Source organism: Chiloscyllium plagiosum, chromosome 5 (assembly GCF_004010195.1).
Source record: "Chiloscyllium plagiosum isolate BGI_BamShark_2017 chromosome 5, ASM401019v2, whole genome shotgun sequence".
Taxonomy (NCBI): domain Eukaryota; kingdom Metazoa; phylum Chordata; class Chondrichthyes; order Orectolobiformes; family Hemiscylliidae; genus Chiloscyllium; species Chiloscyllium plagiosum.
The window spans coordinates 78,772,946-78,800,375 of NC_057714.1; the positions used below are offsets into that span (position 1 = coordinate 78,772,946).

A 27,430-nucleotide genomic window follows, 5' to 3' on the forward strand; every position below is an offset into this window, starting at 1 on the left:
GGAGGGGAGATGAGGAAACTGGTGCAATCAACATTGAATCTGTATGGTTGGAGGGTCCAAAGGTGCAAGATCAGGTGTTCTTCCTCCAGTCATTGGGTGGCTAGGATTTGGTAGTGGAGGAGGCCCAGGACTTGCAAGGCTGGGGGTGGGGGTGGAGGGTGGGGGGCGGGGGGGAGTTGAAGTGGTCGGCTGCACTAAACAACCACCACCATCACTTTCTGACTCCTACCTTAAAGCCAATTTTGTATCCAGCTGGCTACTCCCCCCGATTCCACGTGATCTAACCTTGAAAGCCTTGCTGAAGTTCATATAGACAACTCCACTGCTCTGCCTTTATCAATCCTCTTTGTCACCTTTTGAAAAACTTAATCAAATTAGTGAGACACGATTTCCCATGAACAAAGCCATGCTGACTATCCTTAATCAGTCCTTGCCTTTCCAAATAGATGTAAATCCTGTCCCTCAGAATCCCTTCCAACAACTTAGCTATCACTGACATCAGACTCACTGGTCTGTAGTTCCCTGGCTTTTCCTTACCAGCTTTCTTAAATGTCAGAAACTGCTGCAAGTTTTTAAGTATAGGTTGGTTTTCCTTTTACTTTGGTATATCCTGTGAATGAATATTTCTTGCAAGTTGTCTTGATGAGTGCAAAACGAAAAGCTTCAGCAAAATATATCTTTTTTTTCTGAAATACTCAAGTTTTATTTTACCAAAAGACTTTTAATATGTAATGTCCAATTTAGATGGGATAGACTCTGTCCATGATAAATCTGAATATAAACTCAATAAGAACGGTAGCACAACTGGAAATTGAAGGCAGAAAGTGAGTAAGCTACAATGGATTGTTGAAGAAACTAAGGCTAGAAAACAGAAAAAAAAGATGTTCAGGATTAGTGATATATACTTCAACGCAAGGAGCCCAGTGAAGAAGGCAAATGAACTGAAGATGTCGAGAAGAATAATATCATAGCTATTGCAGAAACATTTGGTTAGGGAGTGCAGGAATAACACCTGAAAATTCCTGGCTAGAGAGCTTTCAAATGGGATAGAGAAAGGGATTAAAAGGGAAGGGTGATTGCAATATTAGTTAAAGAAGCTGCCCCAGAAATAGGAGGGATCATAGAATCATCCTGTACAGAAGAGGCCATTTGGTCCATTAAATTTGTATCACCAAAATACACTTCTACCTACACTGAATCAACTTTCCCACATTAGCCCCATAACCTTGAATGTTATGAGACTTCACATGTTCATCCAAATACTTTTTTTTAAGGTTGTGAGGTTACCTGCCTCAACTACTGTCTTAGGCACTATGTTCCAGACTTCCTCCACCATTTAGGTGAAAATACTTTTCCTCAAATACCCTCTAAACCTTCTGCCTTTCACTTTAAATGTGTGCTCCCTTGATTTTGACCCTTCAACTGAGGGTAACAGCTGTTTTCTATCCAAGCTGTCTGTGCCCCTCATAATGTTATAGACGTTTATCAGGGCTCCCCCCCTCAAACCTTCCCTGCTCCAAAGAAAACAACCTGAGCTTACCCAGCTTTTCTTCATAGCTGAAGTGCTCCAGTCTAGGAAACATTCTGGTGAATCTCATCTGCACAACCCTTCCAATGCAATCACATCCTTAATATAGTGTGGTGTCCAGAATTGTACCCAGTATTCCAGCTGTGGCCCAACCAAAGTCCTGTACATAGAATATAGAATATAAAATTAATTCAGCAGGGGGATGAGAACCTAAATTGCAGTTCGAGTATACAGGAGGTTGAGAGTAGTGAGGTCAGGGTCACAAGAAGGCACCAGCAAGCAAGACGTTGATTTGACGTGTGTCTACTTCAACACCAGGAGCATCTGGAATAAGGTGGGTGAACTTGCAGCATGGGTTGGTACCTGGGACTTCGATGTTGTGGCCATTTCAGAGACGTGGGTAGAGCAGGGATAGGAATGGTTATTTCAGATTCCGGTATTTAGATATTTTAGTAAGAACAGAGAAAATGGTATAAGAGGAGGGGGCGTGTGGCATATTTAGTCAAAGACAGTACTACGGTTGCAGAAAAGACGTTTGAGGACTCGTCTATTGAGGTAGTATGGGCTGAAGTTAGAAACAGGAAAGAAGAGGTCACCTTAGTGGGAGTTTCCTATAGGCCTCCGAATAGTTCCAGGAATGTAGAGGATAGAATAGCAAAGATGATCCTTGATAGAAGCAAGAGTGACAGGGTAGTTGTCATGGGGGACTTTAACTTTCCAATATTGACTGGAAATACTATAGTTCAAGTACTTTAGACGGATCAGTTTTTGTCCAATGTGTGCAGGACGGGTTCCTGACACAGTATGTAGACGGGCCAACAAGGAGCAAGGTCACATTAGATTTGGTACTGATTAATGAACCCTGCCAGGTATAGGACTTGGAGGTAGGTGAGCACTTTGATGATAGTGACCACAATTCGGTTATGTTTACTTTAGTGATGGAAAGGGATAGGTATATACCACAGGGCAAGAGTTATAGCTGGGGAAAGGCAATTGCGACGTGATTAGGCAGGATTTAGGATGCATAGGATGGGGAAGGAAACTACTGGGGATGGGCACAATTGCAATGTGGAGCTTATTCAAGGAACAGCTACTGCAGATCCTTGATAATTAATTACCTGTCAGGCAGGGAGGAAGTTGTCGAGCATGGGAGCCATGGTTTACTAAGGAAGTTGAATCTCTTGTCAAGAGGAAGAAAAAGGCTTATGTTAGGATGAAATGTGATGGCTCAGTTAGGGCGCTTGAGAATTACAAGTTGGCCAGGAAAGACCTAACGAGAGAGAGCTAAGAAGAGCCAGGAGGAGATTTGGGAAGTTGTTGGCAGATAGGATCAAGGAAAGCCCTAATACTTTCTATAGATATATCAGGAATAAAATAGATATAGAATCCCTACAGTGTGGAAACAGGCCCTTCGGCCCAACAAGCCCACACCGACCATCCGAAGAGTATCCCATTCCCCTACCCTGTTACTCTTATCCCAGAGTAATGTACCTAACCTACACATCCCTGAACACAGTGGACGATTTAGCATGGCCAATTTAGCTAACCTGCACATCTTTGGATTGTGGGAGGAAACAATGCAAACGTGCAAACTCCACACAGGCAGTCACATGAGGCTGGAATTGAACCACGATCTCTGGTGCTGTGAGGCAGCAGTGCTAACCACTGAGCCACCGTGCAGCCCTGGAAAATGACTAGAGTAAGATGAGGGCCAGTCAAGGATAGGAATGGGAAGTTGTGCGTGGAGTCAGAGGAGATGGGGTATTGCTAAATGAATACTTTTCGTCAGTATTCACACGAGAAAAAGACAGTGTTGTCAAGGGGAATACTGAGATACAGGCTATTAGACTAGATGGGATTGAGGTTCATAAGAAGGAGATGCTAGCAATTCTGGAAAGTGTAAAAATAAGTAAGTCCTCTGGGCTGGATTAAATTTATCCTAGGATTCTTTGGGAAGCCAGGGAGGAGATTTCCGAGCCTTTAGCTTTGATCTTTATGTTGTCTTTGTCTACAGGAAGAGTGCCAGAAGACGGGAGGATAGCAATGTTGTTCCCTTGTTCAAGAAGGGGAGTATAGACAACCCTGGTAATTGTAGACCAGTGAGCCTTTCTTGAGTTGTGGGTAAAGTGTTGGAAAGTGCTATAAGAGATCAGATTTATAATCATCTAGAAAGGAATAAGTTGATTAGGGATAGTCAATACGGTTTTGCGAAGGGTAGGTCGTGCCTCACAAGCATTATTGAGTTCTTTGAGAAGGTGGCCAAAGGTGAGAAGGTGGATGAGGGTAAAGCTGATGATGTGGTATACATGGATTTCAGTAAGGCGTTTGATAAAGTTCTCACGGTAGGCTATTGCACAAAATATGGAGGCATGGGATTGAGGGTGATTTAGCGGTTTGGATCAGAAATTGGCGAGCTGAAAGAAGACAGAGGGTCATGGTAGATTGGAAATATTCATCCTGGAGTTCACTTACTATTGGTGTACCCCAAGGATTTGTTTTGGGTCCACTGCCATTTGTCATTTTTATGAATGACCCGAATGAGGGCATAGAAGAATGGGTTTATAAATTTGCAGATGACACTAAGGTCGGTGGAGTTGTGGGTAGTGGCGAAGGATTTGGAAGGTTACAGAGGGACATAGACAAGCTGCAGTGCTGTGCTGAGCAGTAGCAAATGGAGTTTAATATGGATAAGTGTGAGGGGATTCACTTTGGAAGGAGTAACGGGAATGCAGAGTACTGGGCTAATGGTAAGATAGATGAGCAGAGGAATCTCAGTGTCCAGGTTAGATCCTTGAAAGTTGCCACGCAGGTTGATAGGGTTGTTAAGGCGGCATACAGTGTGTTAGCTTTTATTGGTAGAGGGATTGAGTTTCAGAGCCATGAGGTCATGCTGCAGCTGTACAAACCTCTGGTGCGACCGCACTTGGAGTGTTGCATACAGTTCTGGTCACTGCATTATAAGAAGGACGTTGAAGCTTTGGAAAGGGTTCAGGGGAGATTTACTAGGATTTTGCCTGGTATGGAGGAAAGGCTGAGGGACTTGAGGCTATTTTTGTTAGAGAGAAAAAGGTTGAGAGATGACTTAATTGAGACAAATAAGATAATCAGAGGGATAGATAGGGTGGACAGGGAGAGCCTTTTTTCGCAAATGGCAATGGCTAACATGAGGGGACATAGCTTTAGATTGAGGGGTGATAGGTATAGGAGAGAGTAGTAGGAGAGTGGAACGCACTGCCTACAACAGTAGTAGACTTGCCAACTTTAAGGGCATTTAAATGGTCACTGGATAGACATATGGACGAGAATGGAATAGTGTAGGTTAGATGGGCTTCAGATTGATTCCCCAGGTCGGTGCAACATCGAGGCCAGAAGGGCCTGTACTGTGCTGTAATGTTCTATGTTCTAAGTCTAATAACAGCGGGGAAAAAAGCTGTTCTTAAATGTGTTGATACATGTTTAAGCTTTTGTTTCTTCTGCCCTACAGGAGAGTTTGGAAGAGATTTGGGGTGGGTGGGGTCTTTGATTATGTTGGCTGCCTTCCTGAGGTAACTAGAAGTGTAGATGGAGCAAGTGATAAACTGAGCTCACTAGGTACTTGCACTGACTTTCAAGTTGCAAATCCTTAACATCTGTTTCCTCATGGCAGGTAGTAGGATAGGACGCTGCACATTAATTTAAGTGATATTTGCAGTTAATGAGGCTGTTAACAAGCGATAAGGACAAGTAGCCTCATAAAGTCATAGAGTCCCACAGCACGGAGGCAGGCCCATTGGCCCAAACTGGTCCATGACAATCAATATATCCATCCACACAAGACCCTATTTCCCTGCACTTGGCTTATATCCGTCTAATCCTTTCCTATCCACATACTTTTACAAATGCCTTTTAAATATTGTTAATGTACCCATCTCAACCACTTCCTCTGGCAGCTCATTCCATATGCATACCACCCTCTGTGTAAAAAATGCCCCTTCGGTTCCCTTTTATTCTTTCCCCTGTTACTTTAAACTGATGCCCTCGAGTCCTCAATTCCCCAATCCTGGGAAAAAGACTGAGAGCATTGACCCTATCCATGCCTGTCATGATCTTACATACCACTACAAGGTCCCCCCTTGCTCTAAAGAAAAAAGTCCTAGCTTGTCCAACCTCTCCCTCTAACTCAGACCATTGAGTCCAAGCAATATCCTTGTAAATTTCTTCTGCACTCTTTCCAGTTTAATAACATCTTTCCTATAACAAGGTGACCAAAACTGAACACAATATTCCAAGTGTGGCCTCGTCAACGTCCTGTATAACTGCCAACTTCTATACTCAATGCCTTAACTGATGAATGCCAGTATGCTGAAAGCCTTCTTCACTGCCCTGTCTACATGTGATTCCACTTTCAGAGAACTGTGAACCTGAAATCTAAGATCCCTCTGTTCCAGTACACTCCTTAAGGCCCTACCATTCACCATGTAACTTGTACCTTGATTTGACTTTCCAAAATGCAAGATCTCACACTTATCTATATTAAACTCCATTTGTCATTTCTTGGCCCACTTCCCCAGCTGACCAAGATTCTGCTGCAATTTCTGATAACGTTCCTTACTGTCCACGACACCACATATTTTAGTGTCATCAGTAAACTTACTAATTGTGCCTTGTACATTCTCATCCAAATCATTGATATGGATAAAAAACAGTAATGGGCCCAGCACTGACCCCTGAGGCACTACACTAGTCACAGACCTCCAGTCCGACAAGTATCCTTCTACTATTACCCAGTGCTTCCTACCATCAAGCCAATTTTGAATCCAATTTACCAGCTTGTCCTGGATTCCATGTGCTCTAACCTTCTAGAGCAGCCTACCCTGTGGAACCTTATTAAAGGCCTTACTGAAACACATATAGACTTTGTCTACTCCCCTGCCCTCATCAACCTTCCAGGAGATTTAATCAAAGATCTCTAACAAATTTGTGAGGCATGATCTCCCACTTACAAAGCCATGCTGACTACTCCTAACCAACTCTGACTTTCCAAATGCATGTATATCTTATCTCTCAGAATCTTCTCAAGTAACTTACCCACTATAGATGTTAAGCTTACTGGTCTGTAGTTCCCAGGCTTTCTTTTTTATAGACCTTCTTGAATAATGGCACAGCATTCACTACTGTCCAGTCTTCGGGGACTTCACCCGTGGCTATTGATGCTGCAAAATATCAGCCAGGGCCCCCGCAATTTCTTCTCTAGCTTCTTGCAGTGTTCTTGGATATATCTGGTCAGGACCAGGAGATTTATCCACCTTCATACATTCTAATATGTCCAAAACCTCCTCTTCTGTGACATGGATTGTATCCAAGATATCACCACTAACTTCCCCAAGTTCCCAAGTCTTAATGTCTTTCTCCACGGTAAACACAGGAGAAATATTCTTTGAGAACCTCACCCATTTCCTGCAGTTCTACACATATATGTCCACTTTGGTCCTTGAGGGGCCCTATTCTCTCTCTCTAGTTTTCCTTAAGATTTCAAGCCTCCTTTCAGGAGTAGAATCTGCCATTCTTATCTGGCCAGGCCTGGCCTACATGTATCTCCAGTCCCATAACAATGTGGATCACTCAGGGATAGACATTTAAATGTAGGCCTAGCCAGTGATGAAGGACTTTCCTGAAGAAGGGCTTATGCCCGAAACCTTGATTCTCCTGTTCCCTGGATGCTGCCTGACCTGCTGCGCTTTTCCAGCAACACATTTTCAGCTCTGAAGACTACAATCTAGCTTTGTTTCATTTTGTCATAACTAAATAATGTTTTTAATACTACTTGAATGATGAAGTAGTGTTTGATTTGTGACATCATGAACAATATCCACAATCCGCTGACCTAACTCTCTGGGATATATAATTAACCATTTCCACTAATGGTTAATTATATATGCAAGGAATTTTCTCTGGGAATCTCCCACTCCTGAACCATAATCTTGGCAGAGGTTCACTGGAGCTGGAAAAGCACAGCAGGTCAGGCAGCATCCGAGAAGCAGGAGAGTCGATGTTTTGGGCATAAGCAAGGACCTGACCTGCTGTACTTTTCCAGCGCCACACTTTTCGACTGATCTCCAGCATCTGCAGTCCTCACTTTCTCCTGTGAGATTGTGAATGAGATTTTGCCAAAGCTATTGTGCCTGAGAAAAAGACTCAGTGATGGTGCTGATCTGTGAATGATGCTTTTTTAAAAATTTTGCATGACACTATAATTATCTTGTACTTTCTGTAGATTTATAACATAGCAAATCCAAATTTATCCTTATAAATAGAACAGAAAATGATGAAAACATTCCACAGATTAAGCATCTGACGATACAAAAAATGGTTAGAGAGGAATCTTATACGGCAGTGAACAGTGTGAGCTATGGCGAGAGTTCTGGGAGAATCACGTGAGGGGTCCAGCAAGGCATTTCTCGACATCAGCAGCAACTAGCTGCATTTTCCGTCAGACTTGCGGATGTCACATTGAAATTCTTGCTAGACAGTGGTGAAATGCCTATTAATTATTACTTGTAATCGACCTCATTAACTGCATATCTCACCTCTATAATATGCTGCTTTCTCTCCTCCGATCCATCACGAGGAAACTGGTCATTGAAAATTTCCAACCTGGAAGTCAGAGCAGACACCTGGTGACTCTAGCTTTCCATTTACCGTCTTGACCCTATGTTGGACCCCTGGCAACCACATTTCAGGCATACTCCAGAGAACTAGCTGTACTACACTGCCTCCCACTTCTGTGCTTTAAAGCTGCATTTAGGGGCACACTGACGACCAGCATTGAAAGGCTATTGCAAGGATTTTGCTCACAGGGCCAGGCATCCAGCTCACAGATTGGATCAGGCTGCATCTCATGGCTGCTCACTTGCTGTCTTAGATCTTACTCACCATGAACCTACCTGGATGCTTATAGCATCCTTCCATTGCCTTGACTTCTTTCAGCATCTTGTAACTCTTGACCGAGCTACTTGGCTCACTCTACTTGCCTTGCTGTTCAGCACAGACAGAAAGTCAGGAAGCTAGTCATGAAAACAAATCAAAGAACTGCACATGCTGAAAATCAGAAACGAAACAGAAATTGCTGGAAAAAGTCAGCGAGTCTGGCAGCATCTGTGGTGAGCAAGCAGAGTTAACATTTCGGGTCCAGTGACCCTTCTTCAGAACTGATTTAACTAGGAAAGGTTGGCAAATATGCTGAAGATGGGGTGGGAGGAGAAAGTATGGAGTAAATGATAGTTGGAGATGGACCCCAGAGAGACAGAAAAGTAGTTGGTCAGACAAAGGATGGGTAACAGTCAGCCTGTGAGAATGAATAGCTGCTAATTGGAATCCTCAGTAGATGTCAATGAGTTGTTTATGGCAGACAGTGATGACAAGGCCCAGTTTGTGCGGATTGTGGTAAGGACATGGATGAAAGTATTGAACTCAATATTGATCTCTGAAGGCTGCCGGGTCCCCAAGTGGAAAATGAGGTGCTGTTCTTCTAGTGTGTGCTGAGCTTTTTTGGAGCACTCCTGCAAGCCTGATGCAGAGATGTTGCCCAGGGAACATAGTGGTGAGTTGAAATGGCAGGCAACCGGAACAGGGTCATTATTACTGATGGAAAGTAGATGTTCTGCAGCTTGGTCATGTACTGGTCAGAATCCTCTCCTGTAGGGAGCAAGGAGCCAAATGTTGGACAGCCCACCACCTTTATTGGCTCTTTTCTGACCTATTGTGGACTGTTTTCTCATGGAATGAGAGAAAGGGAGAGATTGAGTGAAATGATTGTAATTGGCACAGCTGTATTGAAGTGTCCTGAGTGAGTGAGTAGGAAGTGCAGAAAAGGGTTAAGAGAGGTTGAGTTTGGGGTATGTGAGAGCAAATGAGAAAAAAATGTTGCATTTAATAATGAGAAGGATAGCATATGAGCCTTAGTGGCAGGTAGGTAGAGTAGCAGGGAGAAGATGGTGACACTTACCCTGGCTGACCACAGAAGGTCTTTCTACATTGCTGGCATTCCTGCAGTTTGCTGAGATTGCAATGATCCAGGTGAGAATCTTGGATCAGGCTGGCACGGTCAGGTGGCATAGCCTCCTCTGCCTGTCTTGGGGGAAGAGGATGTCTCTCTATACCACTCCATCCACTAGGATCTCTAGGTGCCTGTCCACAAAGCAAGGTGTCAATTTTCCTTTATTTGCCACATCCTGGGCAAATGTCACAAACCACGCAGGGCAACTCCAGACTTGTGTGCATATCCAGGGATACTACAGTCATTTTGAAGATGGTGCCATCACCAGGGATGACAGTCTGTTCTGGAAGCTAAGTGCTTCTGAGTACAATGTCTGGTATAGTTGGGCTAGCATCGGACATGGGGGTGACATGGGGCAAGGGTGAGTTTGGGGTGATAGTACAAGAAAGCCTGTTAGCCCTAAAACAGAGAAGCCCTTTGTGAAACTTGACGAAAATGACACAGACAAAGAAATATTTCACGTTGGTAGCCACAGTACAGTGATTTTCAGATTTCTTATTGTTGGGAGCAAATAGGGAAGATGTGATTAGTTTTCTGAAATATGTCATGAATCACATCAAAAACACTTTTTGCAGCTACAGATGGAAACTCTTAGTTTTAGAGCCAAGTAACATTTTTATGACCCAGTCTATAACTCCTTCTGATTCTCCCATTGTTTTGCTGCCTAAAATATCTGTTGACTGTAGCTAACTGGCCTCACTGGCTCCCTTATTTAAAAAAAACACAATCAAAAGGAAATTAAAATTCTGGATAATCTGAAAATGTTGTCACAACCAAACTGGAAAATTATTTATGATGGTTTATAAATAGTAAACATTTGAATGAAAAGAATTGATTTTAAATATTACCTTATATTTACTGATGGGCTATTTTGCTACCTAATTATATCAAGATTATTATAAATTTACATATTCCTTAAGTGGTCGCAAATATAAAAATGTCCTATGAATAATGATTGTAGCCTGTAATGTACAGCACAAAATTGTAGCAATTAGCTTATTTTGATTAATATATTGTTATAATTACTTTAGAATCAAGAAAGTTGATAGAGGTATTAAGTAATTAAACTCCCTCCCATTTTAGACTGAACATTGGTGATCCAGGTTGGATCACACATGTTGACCATTTCATTAGCTGTTAACAATATTTGGTCAATAAGGAGGAACAAATCTTACTTCATGGCAGAGAAAAACAGCAGAGTTTAGAATGTCAATAGGCTAATAGAAACAATGCAATACTCTTTTAACCATAATGAATATATACACAAATAGATGACACCGGTCATTTCAAATAATATTTCCTTGTTTTATTGATGAAGACTGACTAACCACCTTGTTATTTTTCCTCTCCTAGCTGTCTCAGCTTATTGTTAATACTGGAGGTGTGGCTGCTGTCATTGATTATATCGGTGATTCCAAAAGCAATGTCAGGCTGCCTGGTATTATGATGCTTGGTTATGTGGCAGCTCACTCAGAGAACCTGGCAATGGCAGTGATTGTCTCCAAGGTTAGAGCCTGGTTCATTATCTGTGTATTACCATTACAATGACGCCCTAGAATAAGGACTATAAATTAATCTAGCTGCAAAGCATATTGGAGTGCAGTGGTATATTGATTTGCTGGTTAGTACTCCCAGAGGAATTGAGGTTGCAGATGTACATTCTACAATACTCATTATTTTGTTTATTTCTATTTCAGGAAGAAGGAGGTTTATTTTATTTTAATTTAATGCAGAATGTGTCAAAGTAAATCTCAATTATGACTTTTAATTTAAATATATTTATCATGGTAATTTGTGCTTTGAATAAAATTTGATACAGTAGTCTTCAAGGTTTTTTGCTAGTGTTGTGATGTGATATTTAATTATACCCCTATCCACCCCTCCCCTAGTATTGTTGCTTCACCTGATTACAGATCCAGGTCTCATTGCCAGATCGAGGTGCAGCGTATGTGTAAATACTTGCTATTATTTTAGAAAAATGTAATCATTATGAGAAAGAGATTTTACTTCAGTGATCTTCTCTCTCCATCCTGTATTAGTATCTTATCTCTATTCATCCTGTTTTTATTGACAGCTCAGCCAAGATCAAAAGTATATTACATCGTGGGTGCAAATATATATGTATGCAATGAGCTGGTATTTCAACCAAATTACCTTCAAGAAATTCTTGCTAAAATAATTTATTAGTTATTGATTTTGTTTTTAGAGCTGTTTTGGGCTTGACTCGGTGATGTCAATGGTGAAAAATTAAACTTCTTCCACTTTTGACACGAGTTTACAGTTTTTAACTAACAATTGTATTGTTAGCATTCATTCTATTTTTACAAATGGATTACCAACAGTTAAATAATTCTAAATCATAAACCTCGACTCTGATGTCAGCTTTAAGCACTACTACAGAAAGAATGACTAAATGGTTAGCACAAATCCTTTTACACTTCTGAACAATGTATTTTAATCTTTGACCCACAGAAGGTTACACCCTTTTGCATCAGTGTGAATTTTTCTCCGTATTAACCCAGGCATTCTTAGGGCCTCTCTAAGTGAGTCTGTTGTTTTGTGATGTAGATCAGCACCCACTAAAAAGTGTGATTCCATTTAGGAACTTCAGAGCTGTAAGAGTTTGACAAAATTCATCCCATTAGTCTTTGCTGGATTTGTACAAGGCTCTGTAAATGAAAAGACAGTCTGAAAATACACTGTGCAATTTAGCTCTGGCTCGTAAAATAAATTTCTTTACCTATAATTAATCATTTTTTACATCTGATATTCATTGAAACTGTTAGTTACAAAGCCCATTTTTCAGGCTGCAATACTTCACAACTTAGTTAATGCCAATTTGAAAATCATTCATGCTTTAAACAGGGTGAAATTACTCTGCTCGTTTCTATTTTGTCAAAAATGTTCTGCTGTTGATCGGTCTGGTTCAACTCAGGACTAACAAAACAAATTCAAACAATGGCAGGCAGCTTCAAGTATCAGGCAACCCTTTTATTGCCACTCTCAAAAGATCAATTTGGAATTTCATATTATTGGCCTTCCAAAAGTGTGACCAGCCTAACAAAGAAATTTTCATTCTTATTTTATATGTATAATTTCAAGAATACTTGCTTGCTGCACTAAGTGAAGTATTAATAAAACTTGAAATAGTCTGTTGGACATGTTGTAACTAGCAATCTAATAAGGTAATATGAGTTGTCAAAATGAGCTATGATTAGACACAGAAGTTGGACTTGGCATCCTATAAAATTTGTAGAATTATGGGAAAATATTTAAAACATTAAGCTCTATTTTGTAGAAAGTTGAAAAATACTACAGATGTAATCATGTAATTTTATCAAACAGATGGACTATTAATCTATGTCTCCACATTAAGCAGTGGTGGAACTTGTGTGCATATAGATCTTCACCTTGCCATTAATTATTACAGCACAAAATGAATAGCGATTTGTTTTTGAGTTAATTATTACTATTACAATTTGCATCTTGTTGAGAGATTGATACATATAAGTCAATTGTAGTTTTAAATTAGAATTGTTTAGCCCTGCAGTTAAGAGTTTTGGTCAAAAATATTTTGAAGACTATTTAAATTCAGCTGGTTACATTAGCAATTGTTTCATTAAAACAAAATTCTCAAAACATATATGAAAGTATAGTCAAATTTACAATACTGTTGTCAATCATAATTAATTTTGATTTAACAATAATATAATTTAAGGCTAAAATAAAAGAATCACCATTTTCCTTCAGTGGTTACTTTGTTCAGTCTGGCATTTTAGACTATCAGGGCTGCCAAAATAGAAAGGTCACACTGTAATGTTAGACAAAGAACTGGTGAGATGCCCTAAGCATATATATCCCAATTATCTTTCCACAGCAGCGTGTTTCTAATAAAATATAATTGTTCTATTCCTCATTATTAAAATAGATTTTTGTCATTTTTGTGCCAGATACAAACATGCCTTTGATCTGGTTTTAAACATGGAAACAACATTTAAGAAAAATAATTCATTGTTATGTTCAAAACTGAACAAAGTAACTGTTTAGAAGTGTCATTTAATTTTTACATGTTATAGTTTGAGATGAACTGCAACTTCCCTTAAGATGTATCACTTCTCAATTTTTGTGTATTTTCCACAGTAGATATTGTACTGGTGATATGCGTAATGGAGCTTCAAGCTAAGGATTTCACTATCCTTGACATTCTGTCAAACTGAAAAAATGCCGGCTCTAATACACTGAACAGCTGTGTGCTGAACTGCTCTTTCACCCATTAGGAAGATGTGTAGTGTAGAAATAAAGAACTGTATTTTTCCCCTCTAAAATTGCTTATTAGTATAAGCCTATCACATGTACTGTCTCTGACTAAGACTGCATGCTTCTGATCAACACTACAGGGGGTGCCTCAGTTGGCTATCTGCCTGTCAGAAGAACCAGAAGACCACATTAAGGCAGCGTCTGCTTGGGCCCTGGGGCAGATAGGAAGACACACTCCAGAGCATGCACGTGCTGTTGCTGTGGCAAATGTTCTGCCAAAGCTCCTTGCACTCTACATGCAGACTGGAAGCTCTGAAGACCTTCAGATTAAGGTAAAACATGCATCATGGCTGTCACTTTTGATCCCACTTGCAAATAGAGTGCCAAATTTAGCTATAAAGCAGTTAAGATTTTTTTTCTCTTTTATCTCCTATTTAAAGATTAGGAAAGCTTACTATTCAGATGATAATGAATTATCTTTTACTTTTTTTTAAACTTTGTGATTCTTACATATTTTAAATAATGTACAGTCTTTTTGTAAAGAGAAGTGGAAAAAATAAGTATTTAAACAGTTCTTTATATGGGTGGTCTTTTAGGAAATTGATTTTAAAGTGTGTATTAATGCTGAATTATCTCTAGTAACAAGAATTAATCCTGATCTCCTGTCAATAATGTTTACCTAGGGGATAATAGCTGGCTTGAAATGTGTCACAGTAGAGAGCTAGATGATGTCATAAACCATGAAAGTGAAGCTCAAGTGGTTAATTACAGAATTTCTATTCCCTAGACATAACCTGGTTAACGAAATGCAAGCCAGCTGTTCTGTTATAAACCTCATTTTTCTGAGAATCCTTGTGATTTCTGGAAATTGTGGTAAAATAAGATGACAGAAAACATTTCATATCTATTAAAGTAGAAGATACATCGTTTATCTCTATGTCTAACCCTTTTCACATAATCATATCCCTTCAGCATTGTTCTTGACTGTGTTAAACACCACGTGATTAATTTTAGTAATTGTTACTTTATTATTTAAGTTTTTGAAAAATTGAACATGTAGTAAAAATGTTTTGTTTATACGATGATGTAAATTGTATTTTGTGCATTACCATGGTCTTGAACCTATCACAATAACATATAAGCATGTTACTCATTTACTCACTTATTGTGCTTATCACTGGGATCAGTTCATTGAGTGAACATTGTATCCAGTGAGAGCTCAGCATGTTTGCTGTTGACCACCTTTGTTTTATAATTAATCATGTGGTAATTGAAGAAGGTGTTATGAAGTGCACTGCTGTATGTTTTTGAGAGTCATACTTGAATGATGAGTTTTACTAGAACATAATACTATCTAGTATGGATTATAACATAACTAGTCATCTTAAACTAGTCATTAGAAGCATACCAAATGAAAATTTTTAAACTGGGTACATTGCATACATTTAAAGACTACAGGTTCTCTCCAACTATTATATTTAGAGCAAGTAGAAAAACACTGTTGATTTATAGATAAAAATCAGTTGACTACTTGTACTGCCATTAGTTGATTTTTCGAAAATGTCTTCATGCTGGTAGGATGAAAGGGCATATACTTGATTGTCCAGACAGCTTTTATGCATTTGATGACCAATTAAAGCACATCAAGCTGGAAGTGCAGATTCTTTAAAGAAACTGCATTCACTCTGTTGGGCTGCATAAACAATAGTTCATTACAATAAAAGGTACCTGCACAATGTTGCGTTTCCTATTTTTATTCTTGTAAATGACTTTATACCTAATTGAAATAATGAGTTGACAGAAAGTCATTGCAAAATGTTCCTCTGTTCTTGTGTTAACAATTGAGAAATTAATGTATACAATGTGGAATCATCTGTATGGTTCAGCCAATGAGTTTACAGCTGGATGAAAACAATTTTAAATGATATTGTGAAGAAGGCTGCAAAAACAGTTCACAGTTAGGACATTCAGAAACTAATTTTGATAATATTAGCAAACAAATATTTTCTTTTTCATATGATACTATGCTATTAACAGACATTTTAAAGGAGTACTTCTGTGAAAAAAAGATGCGAATGTCATGTGGCGGGAACCTGCTCAGCAGTGGAGCCCTTGACCTTGGAACTTTGAATGGGTGATGCTGAGGACATTTGTGTGTGGGTGGCCATGACATGTTCCTTGATTTGAACTTCCTAGGATTGGAAGGGAACAGGCAGAATTTTGATACAGGGACCAGTCACCTGTGGAGTGGAGAGATAAATGGGAAGGGGTGGGGCTGGGGAGAAGGTAGCAAAGAGTGCAATAGATGGATGGGGATTGGGATGAAGGTGGTAGGTCAGAGAGGAGGGTGGAGCAGATAGGAAGGAAGATTGGCAGGTAGGGCAGATCATGAAGATGGTGCTGAGCTGGAAGGTTGGAACAGGGGTAAGGTGGGGGGAGGGGAAATGAGGAAACTCGTGATGTCCACATTGATGCCCTGGGAATGAAGTGTTCCGAGGCGAAAGATGAGGTGTTCTTCCTCCAGGCGTTGGGTGGTGAGGGAGTGGCGGTGGAGGAGGCCCAGGACCTGCATGTCCTTGGCAGAGTGGGAGGGGAAGTTGAAATGTTGGGCCACGGTGCGGTGGGATTGATTGGTGCGGGTGTCCTGGAGCTGTTCCCTAAAGCGCTCTGCGAGAAGGCATCCAGTTTCCCCAATGTAGAGGAGTAATGGATACAATAAATTACATTGGTGGATGTGCATGTGAAACTTTGATGGATGTGGAAGGCTCCTTTTGGGGCTTTGGATGAAGGTGAGGGGGGAGGTGTGGGCACCGGGTTTGCAATTCCTGCAGTGGCAGGGGAAGGTGCCAGGAGGGGAGGGTGGGTTGTTGGAGGGGACGTGGACCTGACCAGGTAGTCGCGGAGGGAATGGTCTTTGCAAAAAGCAGAAAGGGGTGGAGAGGGAAATATATCCCTAGTGGTGGGGTCCGTTTAGAAATGGCGGAAATGTCGGTATATGATGTGGTTTATGCAAAGGTTCGTAGGGTAGAAGGTGAGGACCAGGGGGGTTCTGTCCTTGTTAGGGTTGGAGGGGTGGGGTTTGAGAGCGGAGGTGCAGGAAGTGGATGAGATGCGTTGGAGGGCATCTTCAACCACCCCCCTAGTCTTCTCCTGCAAGGGACAAGAGGGCAAAAGATGTTGATGCTACAGTGAAAATGGCAGGGGATGAGCCTTGAGGGGAGGTGAATGCAGTAGTTAATTCACCACTTCCTTCAAGGCTCATCCCCTCCTATTGTAACTTAGCAGGGACAGAAGTGTGGCACTTACCCTCCTGAAGTTGAGGTCTTTAACCTTGTTGTAGCAATGCTGGCTGTTCCTCTGTACTGAAGATATTGTCCTGACCAGGGTCATGACCAGGAGCAGGTGCCAAATACTGGTTGCTTGACCTTCTCTGGTGCTTCAGGAAGAAGACAGTCCTCCTCCACACCACCCCATCCATGACGACCTCCAGGACCCTGCCATTGATGTTCACACATCTTCAGAACTACTGTCTTTCAACAAGCCGGGCAGGCACAGCTTCCTTTTAAAGATGGTGTCAACACTAACAATGCCAATCTTTTGGAAAATATCTGGTGGTTGGTGACTTCTTCCAGAAGTGGCAGCTGGCAGAATGGAGCTAGAATCTGCTGAGAGGTGAGGTAGGATATTTCTGATGAAGGGCTTATGCCCGAACATCGATTCTCCTGCTCCCCGGATGCTGCCTGACCTGCTGTGCTTTTTCAGTGCCACACTCTTGACTCTGATCTCCAGCAACTGCAGTCCTCACTTTCTCCGAGGATGTTAAGAAGGTAATAAAAACAGACGTTGCTGGAAAAGCTCAGCAGGTCTGGCAGTGTCTGTAAAGAGAAATCAGAGTTAACGTTATGGGTCCATTGACCCTTCCTCAGAACTCCTTAATGTTCTGACGAAGGGTCACTAGATCCGAAAAGTTATCTCTGATTACGCTTCACAGATGCCATCTTTTATGCCTTTTACTTGGACTCACTTCTCAATTCTAAACTGGGTGTTATGTTACTTTCTTCTCACATTTAATAACTAATAAGCTCACTCTTCTGTCATCTCAAAGCCTTGTTAAATTGGCTCTTTTTAAAATACACATTCGGGGGATCTAAGATGGCGGCGATCTGAGAAGATCACACTGCAGAGCTTTGCATCGCAGCAGGAGCAGGACAGTCCTTTAACCCACCCAACCCAGGTCATCAGGGTTTCTTGGGGTGTTGGAAAGATTGTGGAGCCCCAAGAAACATTTAAAAATTGACTTACCTGTATTTTCAGCTGTCCAGAAAAGGGAGGAGGAGCATCTGAGGCCAGGCCTGCAGCTCAGCCTGCAGCAGCCTTGGAGCCGATTACTCTCCAGGACCTGGTAAACCAGCTCTCGAAATCTCGCGAGATGTTGGAGAAACGGATTGAAGAGAAGCTGTTTCCAGTCTCTCTCATGCTGCAGAAGCATGAGCAGCAGCTGGGAGACCTAGAGAAGAGGACGGATGAGGTGGAGCACAGGGTCACAGTGGTGGAAGCTGATGCCAGTTCATTCAAGGAAGAGATTCAAGCCCTGAAGACACAGGTACGTAATTTGCATGACCAAGTGGATGATCTTGAAAACTGGGACAGGAGAAAAAACATTCGGATCATCAGTCTGCCTGAGGGTAAGGAAGGTGAGCGGCCTGCGGAATCTGTTGAAGATTGGCTTCCGAAATTCCTTGACTTGGAGACTGGCATGAGAGGATTGAAGATCGAGAGGGCTCACCGGGTCACAGCACGGAGGTTGGGTCTGGGTGAAGCCCTCGTCCTTTCCTCGTGCGGTTCCATCATTACCGGGATAAGGAGAGAGTCATGGACTCCAGACTCCAGGGGAAGGATCCAAAAGCCCTAATTTACGAGGGGTCTAAGATCATGTTTTTTCAGGACTTTTCTGCGGTGGTGATCCAGAAACGAAAATCGTATGATGGTGTCAAGAGAAGATTGAAGGAGCTTGAGATTCAGTACTCCCTGAGATATCCGGCAGTGCTTCGGATCACCTTTGATGGATCCATGCATCTCTTTGACACATCGGAGAAGGAAAGAGACTTTCTGGACAAACTAACCTAATTTAAACAATTGTAGTATGTATAAATATTGTTGCTTGGGTATGTATTTATCATTCTGTAAAAGAAATGGAGGAAATCCGGTTGGAGCTTTGTTTTTCCCTTTTTTTTCCTCTATTGATAATAATTTGGTTCAAACTATGTCTTGGCGGTGGTTAAGATGTACATTTTAAATTTCTAAGTTAGGACATACCAAAGGATGGGTGGGGTATTTATTCCCCCTTTTTTTATAAAAGAATGTTTTTTTATTCATATTGATATTCCATGGGGTGTTTATTCTTTTTAGCTTGTGCTTGCGATGCGGCTCTAGCTGGGAGAAGTGAAGGTGGTTGAGATGGTTAGATGCCTATTTATGGGCAGTTCGGGACGGGTAGTTGCCCCCTCCGGGCAGGGGGTGAGTTCCCCTACTCAGCACTATTGGCGTTTTATATGTTGGTTTGTTTTCTAGTTTGTTGTTTTTTATTTTTATTAATTTTGTATGTTTGTTAAATGTAGTGGTTTTAGTTTATGTATTTTTTACATTTAGTGAACCATGCGACACTAAGGCTCAGCAATTTGTGGTTTGGGTTCCTCCTCTCTGGAATTTAAATGTAATTGCAGAAGATTATGGCTAATGATTTGATTAAATGGTGTACCTGGAATATCAAGGGAAGTCACTCACCAATTAAGAGGAAGAAGGTACTCTTGAGTCTTAGAAAGGAGAAGGTGGATATTGCTTTGTTACAGGAGACACATTTGAATGACAAGGAGCATCTGAAATTACAGCAGAATGGCTTTGACCGAATTTATTTTTCATCATTTAATACCAGAAGTAGGGGAGTGGCTTTATTGGTAAGGAAAAATCTCTCATTTAAATTGTTGGAATGTGTTAAAGACACATATGGGAGGTTTGTAATTCTTAAAGCCTTGATAAATGGGGAAGAGTATGGCATTTTAAATGTTTATTGTCCCCCAGCTCATCCTCTTAAATTCTTGGTAGATGTTTTTTCTAAACTGATAAGTCTCCAGTCTCGGCACATCATTATAGGGGGAGATTTTAACTGCCTCATGGACCCCACAGTAGACAGGTTGCCTAAAGGTCCCTCATACCCTCTGCACAAACTAAACAGTTATTGGGTTTGTGTGGGGAATTAGGATTGGTGGACGTCTGGAGGTGTCTCCACCCTACAGGTAGGGATTTCACATTTTTCTCCAATCCACACAGATGTCACACGAGGATTGATTTTTTTCTGACCCCTGCGGTAACTCTGGATCTGGTGGCATCCTGTACGATTGGTAATATTGCCATCTCTGATCATGCTGCAGTGTACCTCATGGTTAAAATTAAGGATGTTACAGTGGATGCAAAGTACTGGCGAATGGACCCCTTTATTCTCATGGACAGCAAGTTTGTGGAGTATTTCTCTAGGGAACTTTGGGCATTCCTAGACATCAACATAGGCTCTGTTGATAGCTCATCTGTTCTCTGGGAAACTGCTAAAGTGTATGCCAGAGGGTTAGTTATTTCATATTTCACAAGTAGGAAGCAGCAGAAGGGTGAGCAGCAACGTCTCCTTGAAGCACGGTTGAAAGTAGCCAAGAAGGCCTACTTTGACAGACCCTCGTTGGTCAAACTACAGAGGATTACGGCACTGAGGTCTGCACTAAATTCCGTGCTCATGCAGACAGCAAAGAAGGAGCTGGCTTTTGCAAAGCAAAGGTTATACGAGCATGGTGACAAGCCAGGCAAATACTTAGCATACCTTGCCAGAAAGAGGAGTGCCCCACAAACCATTACAGCGATTAGGGAAGGGTCTGGGAACCTAATGTGATTCTAAAAAGATTAATGTGGCATTCCAGAGATTCTACTCTAAGTTATATCAGTCTGAGAATTGTGAGGAGAGGCAGGCCAAAATGGAATCCTTTTTTAGAGATCTGAAGCTCCCAGGTGTGACTCCCGAACAACAGTCATTTCTCAATGTCCCATTATCAGAGCAAGAAGTGCAGGAAGCTGTGAGGCAGCTTCAGAGTGGAAAGGCGCCCGGTCCTGATGGACTTCCCAGTGAATTCTATAAGGAATTTATAAGAATACTGTCAGGCCCGATGCTGAATATGTTTAATGATTGATACAGTCGTGTTTGTCTCCCACCGTCTCTGAGAGAGGCCAATATTTCACTTATCCTTAAAAAAGGCAAGGATCCGGAAGACTGTGCTTCATACAGGCCCATCTCACTCTTAAATGTGGACTTTAAGATCCTCTCTAAGGCTCATGTGTTAAGGCTGGAGACTGTGTTACCCTCTAGTTTAAAGAGGATCAAACGGGCTTCATAAAGGGTCGCAGATCCTCCAATAACGTTAGGAGGCTGCTTAACGTAATTCAAGCATGCCAACAGCAGTCAATACAGGGATTGGTGATTTCTTTAGATGCAGAGAAGGCATTTGACCGAGTTGAGTGGCCGTACCTTTTCTATACTCTAGACCGGTTTGGTCTGAGCGAAGTTTTCATAAGATGGGTTAAGGTTCTCTACAGTGTACCTCTCGCTGCGGTCATTACCAACGGGGTACGATCAAGCAATTCTAATATTTCTAGGGGCAGCCGGCAGGGCTGTCCCCTTTCACCATTACTTTTTACGTTGGTGATTGAACTGTTGGCAGAGGCCATTCGTGGGGATCTCAATATATCAGCTTCAGAAGTGGGGTCAAAATTACATAAGATCTCGCTGTATGCAGATGATGATCTAATTTTCTTGACAAATCTAGCATCTCAGTGCCTTGCCTGATACAATGCATTCACGCTTTTGGCGCTTTTTCAGGGTATAAGATTAATTTTGCTAAATCAGAGGCTATGCCTATGGGTGGCCTTACGAAAGAGTTGGCTCTTGAGAGTGACTATAGATTGCCATTTAGGTGGTCACAGGGGGGGTTTGTGTATTTGGGCATATTCATTACTCCAGTTCTGGATTGGCTGTTGAAAGCCAATTTTACTCAATTATTTGAAAAAATTAAACAAGATCTCCAAAGATGGGAGGCACTTCCAGTCTCATGGTTGGGTCGGATAGCGCTTATTAAGATGAATATTCTCCCTTGCTATACCCTATACGGATGCTCCCCCTGATTTTCAATAAACAAACACTCAGGAGACTGAACGGTTGGTTCAGCTCCTTTATGTGGCACCATAAACGGCCCCTTATTAAATTAGCCAAACTGCAGTTGCCTCACAGATTGGGAGGAGTAGACCTTCCGGACATTAAAAATTACCAATTAAGCTCGCTTTTGACCTACGCAAGTGATTGGGTTTGTGGGGAGCCTCTTTCAATATGGCTAGATATCGAAGTCTCCCAGGCAAGATGTCCCCTTACCAGTTTGCTGTTTTTGGACAAGGTGAGGAAAGTTAGGGAATATTGCCATAACCAAATAGTCATCAATAGCATGGAGGGCAATTCGGCAGAGGTAAGGTAATATTGGCAAAACATCTTTGTTTACACCTTTAGTGGGTATGCCGAGTTTTCAACCAGGTCTGATAGATTCAGGATTTAAACGTTGGGCAGCTAGGGGTATATCTTGCATGGGTGATTTATTTGAGGGAGATGTAATGATGTCCTTCGATCAGTTAGTACGGAAGTACAAGTTATCTAATAGAGACCTCTTTCGTTTTTTTCAAGTTAGGGATTTTATTCAAAAAAGGACCACACTTTTGACTGATCCCTACAAATCTGACATCGAAAGAGGGGTACTAAGGGCTAAGAGTACACTCTCTGTCAGTACTCTCTATCACCAATTGGGGGGGTGCCACCTCAGATGAGTCTAATCGACTCTGCAAAATGTGGGAAAGAGAGCTGGGTGTTGAAGTTTCTTCAGAGGCATGGGAGGATATTTGGGAGAATGCAAGGAAGACATCAATTTGCTATAGGACCCATGCTTTACGGTTGAACATTTTCCACAGGGTCCACTTAGCCCCAGACCGTTTGTCAAAATTTAAACCAGGGATATCTTCAGCATGCCCCAAGTGCAAGGTCTCAAGGTCTGTACGGGTACTCTTACCCATTGTCTTTGGTCTTGTGACAGGCTTCAAACATATTGGAGCGCTGTGGTGGGTGCAATGGAGAGGATTTTAGGTGTAGGGGTGGAGAAGGACCCTATTTCGCTCCTTTTTGGGCCTACCCATTGTATTTTCTGCTGACTCGCATAAGGCAAAACTTTTCAATATTCTTACATTCTGTGCAAGGAAGAATATCTTGCTAGGTTGGATATCAGAAAACCCCCCCAGGCCTTGTTGGGTTGGTGGAAGATTGTTATGGAGCATATTTCCCTGGATTTTCTCACAAATATGGTACACCACAAAACTGATAATTTTTACAAGACATGGCAACCCTTTTTGAAATACCTGGACGCAGATTTATCTGCCACACTAACAAGGGCTTTTATATAGCCGTAACGATTGTGTTTCATGAGTCCAAAATCCAGGGAGGAGGAACTGTGAATGTATGAGTGTTTTGTTTGGCTGGGCTGAGTTATTACTATTTATTTGTTTGTTGTTAGGTATTTATTTAGTTAGTTAAATAACTAGTTTAGGTTTTTTTTTAATTTTATACTTCTCTATATATGTTTATACATTTATATAGGAGGGTGGGTTGGGGAATTGTTTTTATTATTTAGGTTTAGTTTTGTACTATTTTTATACTGTTTTGAATTGCATTGTTTTGTATTTGTTGTAATATTTAAAAATCTATTTTTTCTTAATAAAAACATATAATTAAAAAAACACATTCATTTGGTCTGGGAGAAAGGTAAGAACAATGGAGGAGATTCTTTCTAAATTATTGTTATGATCAACCAACAGGGTGAGTGAATAAAGAAGGGGAGCCAATTTATCCCTCCTCATGTAGGAGCTTAACAATGTAAGCTATCCCTTTCAAACTGTAGTAAATTTGGGAAACTTGATTGGGGTCTGGTTGTAAGAAATTAGGGGCTTGTAGTCGCAGTTTGAATGCATAGATACAATGAAAGAATTAGAGTGGGTAACTTTGTCACTTTGAAGCTAAATTTTGAAAGAAACTGCCAAAGGCTGACTTGATTTTTCACTGTTACAGTATAGAGGTTTCTGCATTCACCTTCCTGGGAGACATTAGGGACAGTTACCTGCGAGGATTTTAAAATTCTGTCACTTGAACAATTAAAGTGAAAAAAGTTCTAGCCTACTTTTATAATTCAAATACCCCATTTCTGGCAACATTGTGGTTAATCTTTTCTGAACCCTTTCAAATTTAATAATATGCTTCCTATAACAAAGTAATCTTGAAGAGGCCTCACCAACATCCTGTACAACCTCAACACCATGTCCCAACTCCGAAACTCAAATGTCTGAGCAGTGAAGGCAAAGGTGTTAAACAACTTAACCATCACTCTACCTATGATGTAAATTTTAACTAATTACGAACCTGAACCCCTCAGTGTCTGTCTGTTCTACAACACTACCCAGAGCCCTACCATTAATTGTATAATTCCTGTAGTTGTTTGTTTTACCAAAATACAATTCCTCACATTTATCCAAATTAAATTCTATCTGCCACTTGTCAGCCTATTGACCTAATTGATCAAGATTTCTTTGCAGTCTTAGATAACTTTCTTTACTGTCCACTATACCACCAAATTTGGTGTCATTTGCAAACTTACTAACATGCCTCCGATATTCTCATCCAAATAATTTATATAAATGACAAAGAAAAGTGGACCCAGTACCGATCCCTGTGGAATACAGCTGGTCATAGGCCGCCAGTCTGAAAGACAACCTTCCACTGCCACCCTCTCTGTCTCCTACCGTAAAACTAATTTTATATTCAGTTGGCAAACTCACCTTAAATCCCATGCAATCTAACTTTATTAATTAGTCTACCATGCATAACCTTATCAAAGACTTTACTAAAGTCCAAGTAAACAACATTTACCGCTCCGTCCTCCTCAACCTTTTTGGTCACTTCCTCAAAAAACTCAACATGTTTATGAAGCATGATTTCCTTCACACAAAACCATGTTGACTAACCCTAATCCTTGCTTGCCTTACCAAATGCATGTAAATTCTATCTTTCAGAAATACCTCCAACAACTTATCCACCACCAGTATCAGACTCACAAGTCTCCAGATCCCAGGCTTTAGCTTACAATCTTTCTAAAGTAAAGGCACAATATTAGTCACCCTCCAGTCCTTCAGCTCCTTACCCATGGTTATAGATAAATCAAATATTTCAGCCAGCAGCCCGACAATTTTCTCCCTAGCTTCCCACAACGTCCTGGGATACGGACGTCCAGCACTTTCTCTTCTTTAGTGTGAGCTGTTTTCAAACTACCAGTATGTATTTCCCTGAGTGCTTAGGCCTCCATTTCTTTCTCCACAATACAAACAGATGCAAAATATTAATTTAACATCCCTCCCATCTCCTAGATTCAACACAAAGACAAGCTCATTGATCTTTAATGTGCTGTACTCTCGCTCTAGTTGCCCTTTTATTCTTAATGTACTTGTAGAATCTCTTTGGATTATCCTTAACTATATTGGCCAAGACTATCTCATTGTCTTTTAATTTCCCTCTTAAGAATGCCCCTATTCATTTTATACTCTTCAACAGATTCATTCGATCCCAGTTGTCTATATCTAATTTATGATTCTTTTTATTCTTGACAAGAACCTCAATATCTTTATTCATCCATTATTCCCTGATTTTACCAGCTTAATCTTTCATTCTAACAGGAACATAATGTCTCTGAACTCTTGTTATCTCACTTTTGAAAGCCTCCCACTTGTCTGCCGTCCCTTTACCTGGGAACAGTGTACTCTAATCAACTTTTGAAAGTTCTTGTAGGAGTAAAAAATCAGAAGTCAATTACAAAAAAAAGTCAAGTTAAGTCAAATCAAGTTCAGTCAAATCAAATCAAGTCAAAGAATTCCAACAACTCCATTTGATTTTCAATAATGGGCAGCACGGTGGCACAGTGGTTAGCACTGCTGCCTCACAGCGCAAGAGACCTGGGTTCAGTTTCCGCCTCAGGTGACTCTCTGTGTGGAGTTTGTACATTCTCCCCGTGTCTGCGTGGGTTTCCTCTGGGTGCTCCGGTTTCCTCCCACAGTCCAAACATGTGCAGGTGAGGTGAATTGGCCATGCTAAATTGCCCATTGTGGTAGGTGTAGGGGTAAATGTAGTGGAATGGGTCTGGTTGGGTTGCTCTTCGGAGGGTCAGTGTGGACTTGTTGGGCTGAAGGGCCTGTTTCCACACTGTAAGTAATCTAATCTAATCTAAAGAATGCTAGAGGAACAGAGAGTAACCAGGATTAGACAGGTGGTCACATTAGCTAATGATTAAAAGCTGATCCACAAATCTCTAGTCTCGAAGATAGTCCTTCCCTTTACTTCCAACCAACTGAAAATAGTAAAGAGGCAGGGAAAATGATAGGAAACAGATCGCCCATGGGAAAGAGGGAAATGCAGCGACCCCTCATTAGGACAGAACGGTTGGTACTGAGATGGAAAATGAGTCCTACTGCATCCATCTTCAATTACTTAAGTAACCAGCTACCTTGAGCAACATGCCAATTAGGCATGCAGGCCACTGGAATGTTGGTGGAAATGATTTACAATGGGAACAGAAGGATGAAGAGCCCTTTTAAAGTGAAAGTCAGGAGGTTTAGAGGGGATTTAAAGAAAAATGTTTTCACCCAGAGGATGGTGGGTGTCTGGAATGCACTGCTTGGAATGGTCGTTGAAGCAGGTACATTCAAAGCTATGGGCCTAGCATGTGAAAGTGTGATTACTGTAGGTAGTAGGGTATCTTTGGTGGTACAGACACAATGAGCCTATGGACCTCTTCTGTACTGTATGATTTTGTGATTTATGATTTCAGATGGTGGAATCTCATAGCGGTCTGAGAGATGTAAGCAATGGTGATGCAGAATTAGACAAGAAGATTGGAAATGCCGTCTCAACGTTGGGAGCACATCACTCCATCTTTTATGCTTTTATACTTACATTTGGCACGACAAGTATGCAGGGTTAGTCGTGTTGGATGTTAGGAGAGTGAGTGAGGGAAGATGTTGCAGGCAATAGTGAGAATGGCAGAGCATGAACCTTGGTGGGAAATGGATGCAGTAGCAGAGATAGAGTGAGTGTGAGGCAGAGAGGAGTGTGGCACTTACCTTAGCATAACAAAGAATGGACGTTCCTCTGCACCATTGAAATGGCACTGACCTGGTTGGTGACCTTGGAATAGCTGCCAGGGTCTGTTTATGTGGCCGCCTCTGCCTGTCCTCCATGAAGAGGACTCCTCTCCTTCACTCCACCCTAACCTACAAGGCCTCCAAATCACTGTTGGAGAATCACAGTGCCATCTTCTTCTCTGACATGTTCATATTCTGACCATCACTGAGCAGGGCACCTTTGGAATGCTAGTGCTCATCTAGGTGAACAGAGGCCTTCTCACGATGGCATAGCCTTAAGACTATGGCAAAATGGGGCTCGA

General features: G+C 41.3%; 1 protein-coding gene across 3 annotated transcripts in view; it reads left to right on the top strand.

Moving 5' to 3' along the window:
* The window catches only part of spag6 (sperm associated antigen 6), a 206,000-nt gene that overhangs the window by 133,352 nt on the left and 45,218 nt on the right, over window positions 1–27,430 (top strand). For 2 of the 3 annotated variants that reach the window (XM_043690438.1, XM_043690437.1), the window contains exons 7-8: window positions 10,917–11,069; window positions 13,961–14,152. In XM_043690438.1, the coding sequence (XP_043546373.1) occupies window positions 10,917–11,069; window positions 13,961–14,152 (345 nt within the window). The remainder of the gene's footprint in view (window positions 1–10,916; window positions 11,070–13,960; window positions 14,153–27,430) is intronic. The other variant, XM_043690439.1, reaches the window with a different exon arrangement.